The sequence below is a fragment of the Aulonocara stuartgranti genome (assembly GCF_965226115.1).
Source record: "Aulonocara stuartgranti genome assembly, chromosome: 3".
Taxonomy (NCBI): domain Eukaryota; kingdom Metazoa; phylum Chordata; class Actinopteri; order Cichliformes; family Cichlidae; genus Aulonocara; species Aulonocara stuartgranti.
The window spans coordinates 50470860-50484587 of NC_138941.1; the positions used below are offsets into that span (position 1 = coordinate 50470860).

Genomic DNA, 13728 nt, shown 5'->3' on the forward strand with positions numbered 1-13728 from the left:
GTCGACAAACAAACTGTGGTGGAATCAAGTGAAGGCTTCCTGCCGTGTTGATGGACGACCTTGTTCTGTACAAGTTGTTTTTCTTACTGATACAACAGGCCTGAATGAGAGCCAAGAGCTTTTCTCCGAGGAAGAAACAAACCCTCGTTTTTTGAAACGTCGTGAAATTTAATCCACTACGTGAGGTTATCGTCATGTAGTCGTCCCATGAATAAAAGCTTAATCAGGGTTATTTTGCAAGTCTCCAACTTCTGATCTGGGATAAACAGCGTATGCATTTATAACGTGAGTCAAGCCAGGCTTGGTTTAGTTATCTGTTTTTAAAAGAAACAAAAACTTAGTTTAGCAAACTTTTTGCTTAATTTAAAGTTAAAGCGCACATTTAAAGGAAAGGATGCTTTGTTTTTCTTCAATGTGACGTTATTAGACACTTCAAATCCAAACTTTGAAAAAAAGATGGGTAAAAGAAAACAAGACAGAGGAAAGCAAAACCCAAAAAGTAAGATGAATACAAACAGCTTCATGTATCCGAGATATGAGGTCATGAGGTAAAGCTGCAGCATTAACGTCATTTGCAGTTTGTGTTTTTTTGGAAATGAAAGTCTCTGAGGACTTTCACAGTTAATTGGCCTACACAGTTAATTTCATACTGTTATCATTCGCTATCATCTTTAATGGCTTTAACCTTCAGGAAAGAAACTTAATGACAGCAGAAATTACAAGGACTGCCCCGGGGGTATGAGGTGACAGAGTTCCTAAAACTGTTAAGACGATCAAAATAGCAAGTTCAGAAAAATAATAGAACTTCTGATACATTCAGCTTGTGTTTTCCATATCTTCGTTTCTTTCCATCACTCCTTCCCTTTTTCCAAACTTCTCTCCCGTCTCCCTCCCACTGCTCTGTCAGTCTGGGTTAGGAGGAGGTGAGATGGAGGTTTCCTCTCCCACTGGGCCTCATTGCCTCCCTTAGCTTGTGTACTGCCTCCACATACACACACAGAGGGGGAGAATCTGCTATCCTGTCACTGGATAATCGCTACTGGCCACGCCAGTCAATCTACGCACACACAAAGTTGGGATAAGGGGAGCAGTCGTCATGCTGTGACATGTTGCTTTTGGAGAGTGAGGGGGGAAGCCTCGTGAGGTAATGCTCGGGATGGACGCGAGCGTCAGACACAGGGCAGACGGCACTGAAAGTCTGCACGACTGTGTGTGTGCTTAGAAAGGGAACTGGGTGATATGTTGACCGCTGAAATCCAGCACGTGAAGTGGTGAACTGGCGGACGGAGAGACGGAATCATTTAAGGAAGACGGTGACAAGTACAACGGAAAGAACTACAAGTTGGGGTAGGAGTGAGAAGGACAGCGACAGGGAATGAAGTTAAAGGGAATGAAAAGGTGCCAGTAAGTGAAGCACAGAGCAGAAACAAAGAACATCGAAGTGAGAATTCAAATTTTTAGTTAGTAGTTTTAGTTAGTCGTCTCCTGTGTTGTGTGATTAATGTCTGCTTTTTCTTATTTTGCCCCAGCTGTTTTCTCCGGATTACTCTCCAGTTTGTTTAAAAACCTTAGTTTGCCCTAATGCTGCACATTTTGCTGTTTTCACCAAATAAAAATTTGCTGTTGTTTATTCACTCTAACATCCGAGTCTGTATTTTGGGTTTGCATTCCACTTACATGTGGAAATATAATGTTGAATGTTGGACTCTCATATGAAACATGACCATTGGACCTCTAAACTGGAGAAACCAAGCAGCCACTCACCTCAGCAGAGCATGAACTCATCTGCACCTAAAGGTTAAAGGTTACTCGTTCAAGGGTGTCAATGTTCTGGCTCACTGTGAACAACCATCACTGAACAGAGGGGGTGGTACGACACGAACTGTTTGCCACCTACAATCCACTTTGGAGATCCTTTCTCAGGTGCCTTAACCCCCACTCACATTTTGCGTCAGGTGACCTCAATAGGTTGCATAATAAAGTGAGGCAAAGTCAGTTGTTTCACTACGAAACCGCCTTTTTTCGAACCTTGGCTCATGCGATCAGGCACAAGATTAATAGCGGGTCAGCTACCTTCTAGGGGACAATCCCCACTAGTGTTTAAATATCTGGGACTCTCCACCTTTTTCTTTTAGAACTAAAGAAGCCTCTCGGTTGAAAAGTCTTCACAGAAGTCCAGTCTCCTTTTCCAAACTCTTAAAAACACATTAACAACGTTTCAAATCTCTGTGAGGCAAAACCTTAATAGGGTCACAATCAGGGAAGACCCACCTCCTTTTAAACGTTTTGGGAGGGGGAGCCAATCAGCAGAAAGCTGACTTAAAAGGAGACAGAGGATGAACTTAAGGCCCAATTATTAAACAAATATGGATGATTTAGAACTGGGAATCATGCAACACTACATTAGTAGAATCCTAAAATAAAAATATGGAGTTGGTCAACTTTCAACTGCACAGGGCCGCAAGTGCCCCCCCCATCGGCAGCTGACCTGGGTAAGCAGTTAAAAAAAAATGGATGGACAGATGGTTTAAAAGGAAAAAAAACAAAAGGGGAAAGAAATGACATTTTATTTTTTAAGGAGATGAATGGGTGGAATTTGACTGTCTGTGGTCAACCGAAGGAATGAAACCAATCACACACACACACAGACGGGAGAGGGCTGAAGGTGGAAGAATGCATGCCTGGCGTATGAACGAGTGGAGAAGGGGATGAGTGGAACTCCACTGTTGCAAGCGTTTTTTTGGGGGGAAGCCACACCGCAACACAAACACACACCAGAGGGCCAGCCAAAGGTTTGAAGCAACCACAGACTTCTGAATGTTCTAAATATAGGAGGATTGATAGGATCTGTGGAAAAGTACAACCTGGGGATTGAATACACACACCAACACAATCAGCCTCCTACGCTCAACAAATTATTTAGCAATCATAGGGAAGAGGAGAAAGCTGCTGACAACTTAGATAAGCTTGTTGTTACAGTGAATCAGCCTTTTTCTAGACAGCCTTGAGTAGTGTGCCATGAAAATGTGAATTCTGGCTGGTGTGACACTGCCCTTTTTTTCCCTTTTCTTTTTTTTTTTGGTGATTTTGCAGATAAAAGCATGAACTTGTCTTGTTTGGAGCCTGCAGTGGTTTCACTGTGGGACTCAAAGTTGGCAAATTCTGAATACTAAAAGTGACAGTTTCTTTCTTTGTTTAAGTTAATTTGATGCATAGCTGCTTAAAGAAGGCAATGCACCCAACACAAATCAACCTTATCAACCCAAATCTTTGGGAAAACTCCACCACTGCCTTGTCCCAGGTCCAGGATGAGAGAGTAGGACGGTTGGGCATGGGACCAACAACCGCACTCTATAAACAGCTAACTGCTACAGAAGCATCGATGACAAACTCACAGCGAAGCGCTGGCAGGCAGCAGTGGATGGCCTACGCTCCAGGGGGAGGCTAAGGGCCTAACTAACGTCATTGTGTCCAACTTTGCATGTACACTAGCAGCTGCAGGATCACACAAACATCAGGGTTTTGCCAGAAGCGGGGGGTAGAAATCACCATCTTTGTGGCTGAAATATCAAAGTTTCAAGAAACATCTACAGAGGGCGGATTGTCGATATATTGGGCAAAGGGTGTTGAATATGGAAGAGCCAGGCAAGAGGAAGACCACAGAGAAAATTCATGGATGTAGTGCAGGAAAACATGCAGAGGGTTGGAGTGACCTGGGAGTATAGCAGGGATAGGGAGGGATGGAGTCAGATGACCCGATTTTGTGACCTCTAAAGGGAGCAGCAGGAAGAAGAAGAAGAAAAGGACGAACACACTTACAGGAGCTTTCAGACATATGAAAATGCACAAAAAAGTTTAGGACCTATGTAATCCTTTTCTCAAGCTGTCAAATGGGCAGAGTCTTTGCCAGGTCAATTTTGGAACCCTGGGTCTTATGTTTGAATTTGCACTGTATAAAGAATAGAAAAACTTTACTTTTCTCATGTTTCTCTCTTCATTTTGTCACAATAAAAAAAGGACGTATTTCTGACCAAACACAACTCGAGACCTCCTGCCTTCAGGAATCAGTAAGGATACAGTTTAATTTTGGGGGGTATTGACTGAAATGTGCCTGCAGCACTGACTATTGAAAAATCCCAAATGCTTATTACTGATTTATTTAAAAAAGGGCCAGCTGAAAACACTTGATAGAGCATACAAGATTATTGCTTCCAGCTAAATTTTGACAGTCGACAGCACCTTGACAGGGATCCTCCTTCTTCCTTCTTCTCTGATCGGACAAAAAGTTTATACATGTACGTCTATTATATCTTTACATGGAGACTTGTAAGTCTTTTGTCCCACATGGCCTTTTCCCCCAATCCTCACAGTGGCTATCTGCTCCAAAATGCAGATACTGAGTTAAAAACAGGCTGTACTTTTAAGAAAATGCTTAATGGTGTTAAAAAAACTTTTTTGCAGGTATGACATATGTCTGAGCTGCCCGTATACATCGATTGTACGCGCTCGGTGTGTGTGTGTGTGTGTGTGTGTGTGTCCATCCAAGTATCTAAAAGTGCATAAGTGTGTGTGTCCTGGGGGAACTCCTGTCTCAGCCCTGTCCCAGGACCCAGGATCCTTCCAGAACACCGGGACCCGACCACCCAACAAACGGACCCGTCAGCGTGATTTATCGGCCATTCAAAAATCAGGTCACACACACAAACACACACGGACATATTGCACAAAGACCCGCACACACTCACAGAGCGCCAACATACGAAAGTCGACACAGGAAAATGAAAAATCGACCCTCGCACAAACACACAAGAAAAGATGCGCTCGGGCAGATGTGTACGCACCGACGTCACGTATGAAAGCTCGTTCAGAGCTTTGGGGGGAAAAGGAATGCTCTTTCTTTTGATATAAGAAGAATGGTGAGGAAAAACAAAGGAGGAGAGAGATATAAAAGAGCGAAGGAGCTGAATAACGCTAAAAGAGTCGACTGATTCTGATCACTGACAAAGGAGGAGGAGGAGGAGGATGGAGCTGAAGGAAGAGGACGAGGTAGCGGGCAGTGGGAGCAAAATGGGGAAAGAGCGGAGGAGAGAAGAGAGAAGAAGGAGGGGGGGTAGCTGAAGTAAACATCAATGCCGGATGAATGCAATTTTTTCTTTTCTCATTCTCCCCATCTTCCCCCCTTCCTTCTCCTCCTCCGAGCGAGAGGACAAGAGGCACTGCATCATCCCGACAGGCGGAGAAAGAGAAGAGAGGGAGAGAGAAAGAGGGATTGTGACGGAGGGATAAAGGGCTATCCGTCTCTGTCTGTCACCTCATTCATCGTCCCCTGCTCCGTCCTGCCGGCCCATCCGTCATCCGCTGTCACACACACACACACACACACACACACACACACACACACACACACACACAAAAATACAAACACACACTTTCCACCAACTTTCACACACTCAACAACAACAAACACACATCAAAGGCGAGCACAAACTTTGACTCCCTCTCCGCCCTGTTTCACACATTCACTGGACTGACACACACTTTCACAGCAACTATGACAAACACGCAGCAGCCAGAAAAGCCACACACAAACGTTTTAGTCGGGCTCTCCGCCCCGTTTCACACATTCAGCGATGACACAGACACACAAACGGCGCTTCAGTTTCACACACTCGGCGGCGACTCACGAACGCGCCAGAGCCTCGGAAACGGCGACGGCAAACACAAGTTTGCGTGCTCTCGCGCACGTACGTGGGCGCCGGCTTGCCAAATGCTTTTTTCGCGAAGTTAATATGTGACATCGACACACACACCCACACACACAACTTCGCCTAGCGTCCTGGATTCTCATCGGGGTTGTCCAGTTCTGTCCCCCGCTCTGTTTTTCCCAGGATCCAAAAACAAGACGCCCACAGCACACAATCGGGCCGTTTCCTGTACTCGACTGTTTCTCAGCATCCGGCTCGCGGACCCACTTTATTGCCACAGGGCGCAATATGAAGGCCGCTTCAGCGACGTGTGTTAGAAAGTCAGAAACTGGGCAAAAGAGACAACACGGGACACGTCACTAATGCTAAAACCAGCCCTAAACACTGGCCTTGATCCTGACAGCTTTATTGTGTGTTCCAACTTCTCATATACACAAACTGAGGCTGAAGTTGTTTTTTTGTGGTGTTTCTGGTGCTTTAGGCCTTTTACCGCCTGTGTCTTACCTGCAACAACTGGTTTTAACTTATTTCAGCTGCTGCTCTTTCTGATCATTCATTTGTGGGTTTTCAGCAGGGATCTCTGTGAGGTAAACCCAGTCAAAATGTGGGACACTGTCTATAGATGTGGTCGATATAAATATGTAAAAATGCTGCAGATTCCCAGATGAAGCAGAAACCCGTGTCTGCACCCATTCACTTACACACTGATGGCAGCAGATCACAAGTCAGCACCTCTCAGGGGCAGTTCTGGTTGTGGTGAAGTTGAATGTTTTTGTTGCTTTTGCAGCGTAATCAGAGAAATGTTATATGCAACTTCATGCATCAATCAACTACAACACTCAGGTAAGCAGAATAAAGCTCACTATCTTCTTACACTTGTTGCAATGTTCTTCTGAGAGACTGCTGTGAGAAACCAAATCACTTCCAAACTGTTCAAAAGAACACACGAAAAAGGTGTTGGTGATTTTTTGCACATGTCGAGGAGCGTGTCAGGCTACATTTCACTGTGTGTTATACTTGTATAACTATGCATGTGACAAATAAAGAACCTTGAACCTTGACTAGACATTCATTCAAGTCCACTGATCCCAATCAGAGCCAGTATGGATAGACGCGGATCCACGAAGCTCCCGCCCCACGACACCCAAAGGATGTGTGTGTAAAAGACTTCAGTGGCAGGGACTCCCAGAGGCCCTGAATGCAGGCCCAGACTGAACAATTTAGCAGAACAAAGGCAAACCTACACAATGTTAAACAGGTTATTTCAATTCAATTCAGTTTTATTTATATTGCACCAGATCACAGCAACAGTCACCGCAAGGTGACTTATATTGTATGGTGGAAACTCTTCAGTAATAGAAAGAAAAGCTAATCAATTAGGAGTTGAGCAAGCACTTGGAGACAGTGGGAAGGAAAAACTATTTCCACAGGAAGAAACCTCTGGCAGAACCAGGCTTAGGAAGGCGAAGCCATCCCCCTCGACCAGTTGGAGGTGGATGATTTATGATGTGTCTGATTTAAATCTTTGGTTGCATTCATGAAAATCTGTTAACCTCAGTTTTGTTTTGCTTTTTTTTGTGTGTGTGTGTGGGGGGGGGGGGGGGGGGGGGGGCAACGGAAGTTTAATTTTTACACTCTACAGAAGTGAGACGAACTTTTAATGTTTTTCTTTTAAAGCAAATCGATGAATAGCACACTGTGGAGCATCTCCATCATTTTGATGTAGAGAGATCATTACGGGAGATCTTCAAAGAGGTTAGAGGTTAAGTTAAAGACCCAAAACAATTATAGACAGAAACCCAACAATCCACTGGTCTCCAGTGAGCGAGCATTCGGCGACAGCGGGGACATAAAGAGTAAACAGGAGGAATCTTCAGATCAGGGTCTTTGCAGATAAGATGCTTGAACCTTTCACCACAGTAAAGCATCAGTTGTTCGTTACAACATTCAGGTTTCCCGTTTTTTCTCTCGAAACATCGTCACTTCCTCGCAATGAATGTGTGAGGAATTTGATGAGAGATAAGGCAGCAGTAGAGATATGTTAGATGTTAGAAACTTCCAGATAAACACAGTAAGTAAACAAAAGGGTGGAGAAAGCAAGGACGACTGGGATGTGGGATAACAAAAAAAAAGAAGAGAAAACGAAGAAGGAATAAAATCAGAAAACCAAATGAAGGGTGAAGATGAGGAGGGTTGAGGGGAGTGTGAGGGAGGATGGGAGAAGGATGAAAAGGACAAGGAAGTGGGGGGGAGGAGGAGGAGGCAGAAAAAAAAGATAGTGGGGTAAATAAAAAAATAAAGAAAAAAACACACAGAAAGAGAAAATGAAGGAGAGAGGACCACGAGGGAGACAAAGACCTACTTGTCTCAAGTCACTGAAGGCCAGAAGCAACGTGTCACCCTGGAAGCCTGCGACCGGGCCGGCTCTGGCAAAACCTGTGGGAAAATACAAGCCCGCCACCCCCAGTCCACCCCCGGAGAGAGGGAAGAGAGGAGGAGGAGGAAAAAAAAATAAGAGGGTGAAAAACAGAATAATAAAAGACCTGGTCGGATTTGCTATGCATCGGGATAGATTGGCAGACAAATGACAGCCTGGGGAGGAGGGGGGAGGAGGGAGGAGAGGAAAGGGGAGGGCAGGGTGTTAGAGTCATGTCGCTAGGTCTTGCTGAAAAAGAGTGTGTGCGTGCCTGTGAAAGTGTGTGTGTTTGGGGTGATGCAGACTTGGTGAAAGTGAAGGAGATAATGTCAGAGTTTTAAGGCTAGCGCGCGCGTGCGTGCGTGTGTGTGCGCATTGCTTGTACAGGGCTTAGCTGTTCGATTTTGAACCCAGACGTGAGGCCTGTGTGTGCGCGTCAGGGTCGTACGGAGTGTGAACTAGGGTCTTGGCGTCAGTTGGCTCAGTAAACAAGCCGAAGCGAGGGAACGAGAGGAGAGGAAAGAGGAGCGCCGTGGTGTAGAGAGGGAGCCAGAGCCAGCCTGTAGCTAATCTCTTTTACCTCAGGACACACACAGAAGCACAAGGCCATACACACTACAGCACTGATTACACGCCCGCCGTCTTCACTGACCCCAGAGACACACACACACACGTCCTGCACATAAACTTTGAAGCCATCGCCTAAGCTAACCTTTTAAACGATTCTTCCACCCAAACTTGGTTCAACTTTCTCTTAATTTCTCCCTCTGCCGTCACTTAACAAGCACTGGTCTTGGCAGCAGCAACAGACCTATTACCACTCGCTCCCTTTTGAATATTTCAAATTAGTGACAAATCAAACCTGCTCTCTATCGCTCTTTAAGGGAAACGAAACAGGAAACCCATCACACCGGCTGTTCCTCCAGGCTTAGTGTTAGCAGACAGCAGTGCTTTGGGTACGTGGAGGCGCAGCCACTCGAGCAAAGCTTTCGCAACTTAAAAAGCCGGCCACAGCCCTGTTTCACACCACCTGTTCAACGTTTTCCTGCCCAATGCCGCTACACTTTATACAATCAGAGTAGCACGTTGGCTTGTTTTGTGCATTCAAACTTCCACACATCTTTTAACTTGCAATCATTGCTGTCAACGGACACGGGTAACATCTCTTTCACTACTAGTGATAACTGGCATGCAGTGCCAGTCAGGTCATTTGAACCGCCTCAACGAACCCTTTAGGGCACAGCTGTTGAACTCCAGGCCTCGAGGGCCGGTGTCCTGCAGGTTTCAGATGTGTCCTTGATCCAACACAGCTGATTTAAATGGTTAAATTAGCTCCTCAACATGTCTTGAAGTTCTCCAGAGGCCTGATAATGAACCAATCATTTGACTCAGGTGTGTTGACCCAGGGTAATATCTAAAACCTGCAGGACACCGGCCCTCGAGGCCTGGAGTTCGACACCCCTGCTTTAGGGTCTGCTCAAGTCCAAGTGACATAAATTTCATCATCAGATGAAGAGCACTAGTGTCCTTGTGGACATTCGCATGCCTACCTGTATTACAGGGCACCAGTTATCCATGCACTCCTGGATATCTCCTCAAGCGGACTTAAAGGAAGTACAATCTACGCCTAAGGTGGTGCACATCCACAAGAGAGGGGAGTCACTGTACAGCCAACCATCCATCCAGACCTCCACCCTAAGGTGTTTTCTTGTGTCTCAGTGGCTTCCCTGCTCTTTGTTGTTGGGTTCAAGAAATGGTCAGATTCTTGAAAATCCCTGATTCTTTTTGTGGTTTTCTTTTAGCGAGTAGATCCTGGAGGTTATAATACATTTATGTTCATCTCAAACATACATTTTAAATACCTGCTTTGAACACGTAGCACCTTCTACGTTTGATTCTAACTCCCACGCTTCATTTGTTTCCTCCTTTCATCTCTGGATGTATTTCCCTGTAATATTTATATCTTGTCTTCATGTCTTCGCTCCCTTCTTCACCTTTGAACACGTCAAAGCTACAGCATCATTTGTAGTACAAAAAAATGACTTAGTTCTTTAACCTAGGTGCCGTGGCTTGTGCGCTTTACAAAAATGACTGGCCCTCTACATGTCCATGCGCAAACTGGAAATGAACTAAGGCAGCTTGGCGATGGCTTTCGAGAAACTGACTCTTTCCTAACTTGTTCATTTTGTATTTTTCACCCAGCATATACAAGATAATGGGAAAGCACAAGCCTGCATCCTCCGCGACGCCGTTCCCAAAGCCAGATAAGTGGGGATGGTCGCTTCACTAAGGCCAAAACAAAAACGTGGCTCATAAATCAGGTTTCCATCCCGGATAGTTTTGAGGTCAGGATTACGGATGCCCCGTTTTTCATCCTCGACTTTAATGTTTTTCATTTTATTCTCACTTTATCCATCTCCATGTTCTGCTTCTTTCTCTTAAGCCCCATCCACACAAAGCAATTCACTCGACGGGATTCACTTTGTAGCTGCCAGCTGGTGGCTGCTGTGGATAAACTCCGGACGCTAGTTTCCCACCCTGTCACACGTCCGTCTACAGTACCCGTCCCTCCCATTGGCTTTGCTTCAGGGTAGAAATTAGTTTAACCAGTGTCCGTCCACTCTGTGGCAGCGACAGTCACTGACGGCCTCTGGTCAACGGCCGGGTTTGAACGCTTGCTGCCCGCTGTGCCATGCTCGTAGCTTCACACTCTCATCCTCAACTCTTTTTCCTTCTCTCCATCAATGCTCCTCTGCTTCTCTCAGAATCCGACATCTCCTCCCTTTTCCTCCCCACACTCCCCTGGTGATCGCATTCATTCATCTGTACCTTCCTTTTTCTCTTTATCCCTAGCCATCCTGAAATTCCTCCCTTTATTCAAACTCTAATCCCTCTTTCTTGTGCTCTCTTCCTTCACTTCCTCCTTTTTTTATTTAAACCTCACTGTTAATTTTCATTTAATCCCTCCTCTCATCCATGCTTTCTGCTCTTCCCTCTGTCCGTCTCATGTGCCCTCCTGATTTTCATTTGATTAATTTCACAGCTCTTCCATTTAATCTCATTTTCTTTGTTCACCTGTCCCTCACCCGAAATCTGTTCTGTCCTTTAATTTTACCCACTCATTATTCCACTTTTTGCTTAAAGTTTTCTTCTTGTTGCTCTTGAACATTTAACACTTTTGTTAGTCATATTGCTGTTTTCACCGCACTCGTGCAGTGACTTTTTAAAAAAGCTTACATTACATTAAGTGTATTTATTTAAACACAATAAACACAATTATTTGCCCCCATTTCTTCCACTCAAACTGTCCATGCATCTTAAACTTCTCATTTCATCCCCCTTTCCCGTTCCTCTTCTTCCTTTTTTAGTACTTTCTCCTAATATTTAACCCCCTTTCCCATTATAAGGCATTATTCTGTCTTGCATTTCCACTTAAATTTTTAACTCATCTTCCACTTTCCTTTTCTTCCATCCATCTACTGTACCATCAGCTCCACTTTTTTCCCAGTTTGACTCCCACCCCTCCCAATCCATTCTGAAAAACTAACTCTGTAACCTGCTAACCCCTCCGCAGCACTGCATGCATGTCACTGCACATCACATCACCCACACGCTCTCAGTGACTCTAAGAACCTTGATCATGTAAAAACCGAGCCAGCGACGCGTCTCGCTCTTTCATTCCCTGCCCGCCTTTATCTGCAAGCTCTGCATCTTTGTGGCTCCGAACCAAGGAGAAGGAGGAGGGACAGGAAAGAAAGAAATGAGGAAGAGAGGGGGAGAGCCAGGAGGATGATGGGAAGGAGAGAGGAGGCTGGAGACAAGGAGGAGAGTAAGGAGACATTCGAGGAAAAAAAGATGGAAGAGCAAGAAAAATTAAGGATTTTTAGAGAAGGGAGTATCGAAGATGCTTTCCCTCAACCATGCAATTGGTTGTTCCATAGCGCCCCCTGTGCTCTCAGATGCAAAGTGCAAACATGGCTTACTTCCAGCTCATTTCATAAAAGCGGTCTCGTGTGATTAATGTCTTTGTGCGACTCCAAGACTTTTAATTCAAAGAAAAATGCATTTCATGTTAAGGAGATGTGCCTCCTCACTTTCATTTGGGCTAAAAAGTACATGTGTGCACGTGTGAGTGTGTGAATGAAAAACAAAGTGGAACAAAGAAAAAATGAAAGAGAAAGAAGAAACTGACAAAGAGAACGCAAAGAGGTGAAGAAAACAGTAATCTGACAAAACATTTCTCTTCTTAATTCGTGTGTCAACATAAATCAAACGTCCAACCATAAACTTTGTAAAGTTTGCAGAAAAGTAACAAACGATCATTCTGAAGGAAAAAAAACAAAAAGACACAAAACCTTTTCACATATTTCTGTAAAAAAAAAATGCTTCAACACAAAAACCCACTAATGAAATGCCCAAACATTTGCACTGCGACACTCACTCTCGCACTCCTTCACGTCGGTGTCGAGCTGGTGCAGAGCGCCCATGGAGATCTGTCGGACCTCCGGGTCAAGCAGGAGCTGCATGAGGGACGTGGAGATGTGCTTACAGGACGACATGCACGCAGTCTGCGCTACTTTACCCTGAGAAAGAGCGAGAAGACACAAGGAAAGAAGAAAGGAGTGAAGTGAGGATGCTGCATTTTCTTCTCTTGATTTCTAAACAGAAATGTAAAATGTGTCGTTTTTCACTGCTAGACTCAGCTCTCATATCTCATAACCAATGTGCATCAGAGGTTAATGAGGGTGATCTCTGCCTGTGCAGCTACAAAATGTGCCCAAAAACTAAACACAACTCAAAATTTCAGCTTTTTTTTTTAACATACACCCACACACAGCGACGACAAAGACGTGTGCTGCATTCAGGTGCAGTCAGAATGATGAAGTGGCATAATAAAAGAATAAAGGCAGGGGATAAGGAAGTGCATGACAAAACATTAATATAGAAACAACTTTGACTGGGTTCGATTTTCTGATTGTGTACACGTGTGTGTGTGTGTGTGTGTGTGTGTGTGTGTGTGTGTGTGTGTGTGTGTGTGTGTGTAGTCTCAGTGACAAGCTGTGGCCTCGTGTTTGACCTCTATGACTCCATACCAACAACATGAAGCAAAGAGATGAAAAGGGGGAAGAAGTGGTAAAGGGTTTTTTAAAAAAAAAAAAAGGTTATGTGAAAGAGCAAAAGTTCAGTGGGAACCGAGAAAGAAAAGGGGAAATCTAGAGCTTGAGAAGATGATTAGTTTTCTTGTAATCTTTAAATAAACAATTTGTATGACTTAATTCCTCTTTCCTGAGTACCATCAACATAATTTTGACGAGATGTTGCTTTGAGAGAACTACTGAGAAAAAAAAGGGGAAATCAAGTCTATTAAAAGATCATCTTAACCTTGTAAACTCTGAGTGAAACGCCGAGCAGAGGAGGTTTCCCTGAAAGGCCTGATTACACATATTAATCCTGACGTGACTTTGATGTGTCCGGCTGACACCAACGCACTTTAGGGGTGATTAATAAGAAACGCGGGACCTTTCATTTCAAGCCCTGCATATTTAATTACCTTCATTAATCACACAGTGAAGCTAAACACACATGTATACATGCAGCATGTGCAAA

The 13728-nt window shown here is 44.5% G+C and overlaps 1 protein-coding gene across 1 annotated transcript in view; it reads right to left on the reverse strand.

The window, feature by feature from the left end:
- The window catches only part of exoc6b (exocyst complex component 6B), a 131759-nt gene that overhangs the window by 32039 nt on the left and 85992 nt on the right, over window positions 1-13728 (reverse strand). The window contains exons 19-20 of the mRNA XM_082528692.1: window positions 12563-12704; window positions 8068-8141 (exon numbers count right to left, since the gene is read on the reverse strand). Coding sequence (XP_082384818.1) covers window positions 8068-8141; window positions 12563-12704 — 216 coding nt within the window. The remainder of the gene's footprint in view (window positions 1-8067; window positions 8142-12562; window positions 12705-13728) is intronic.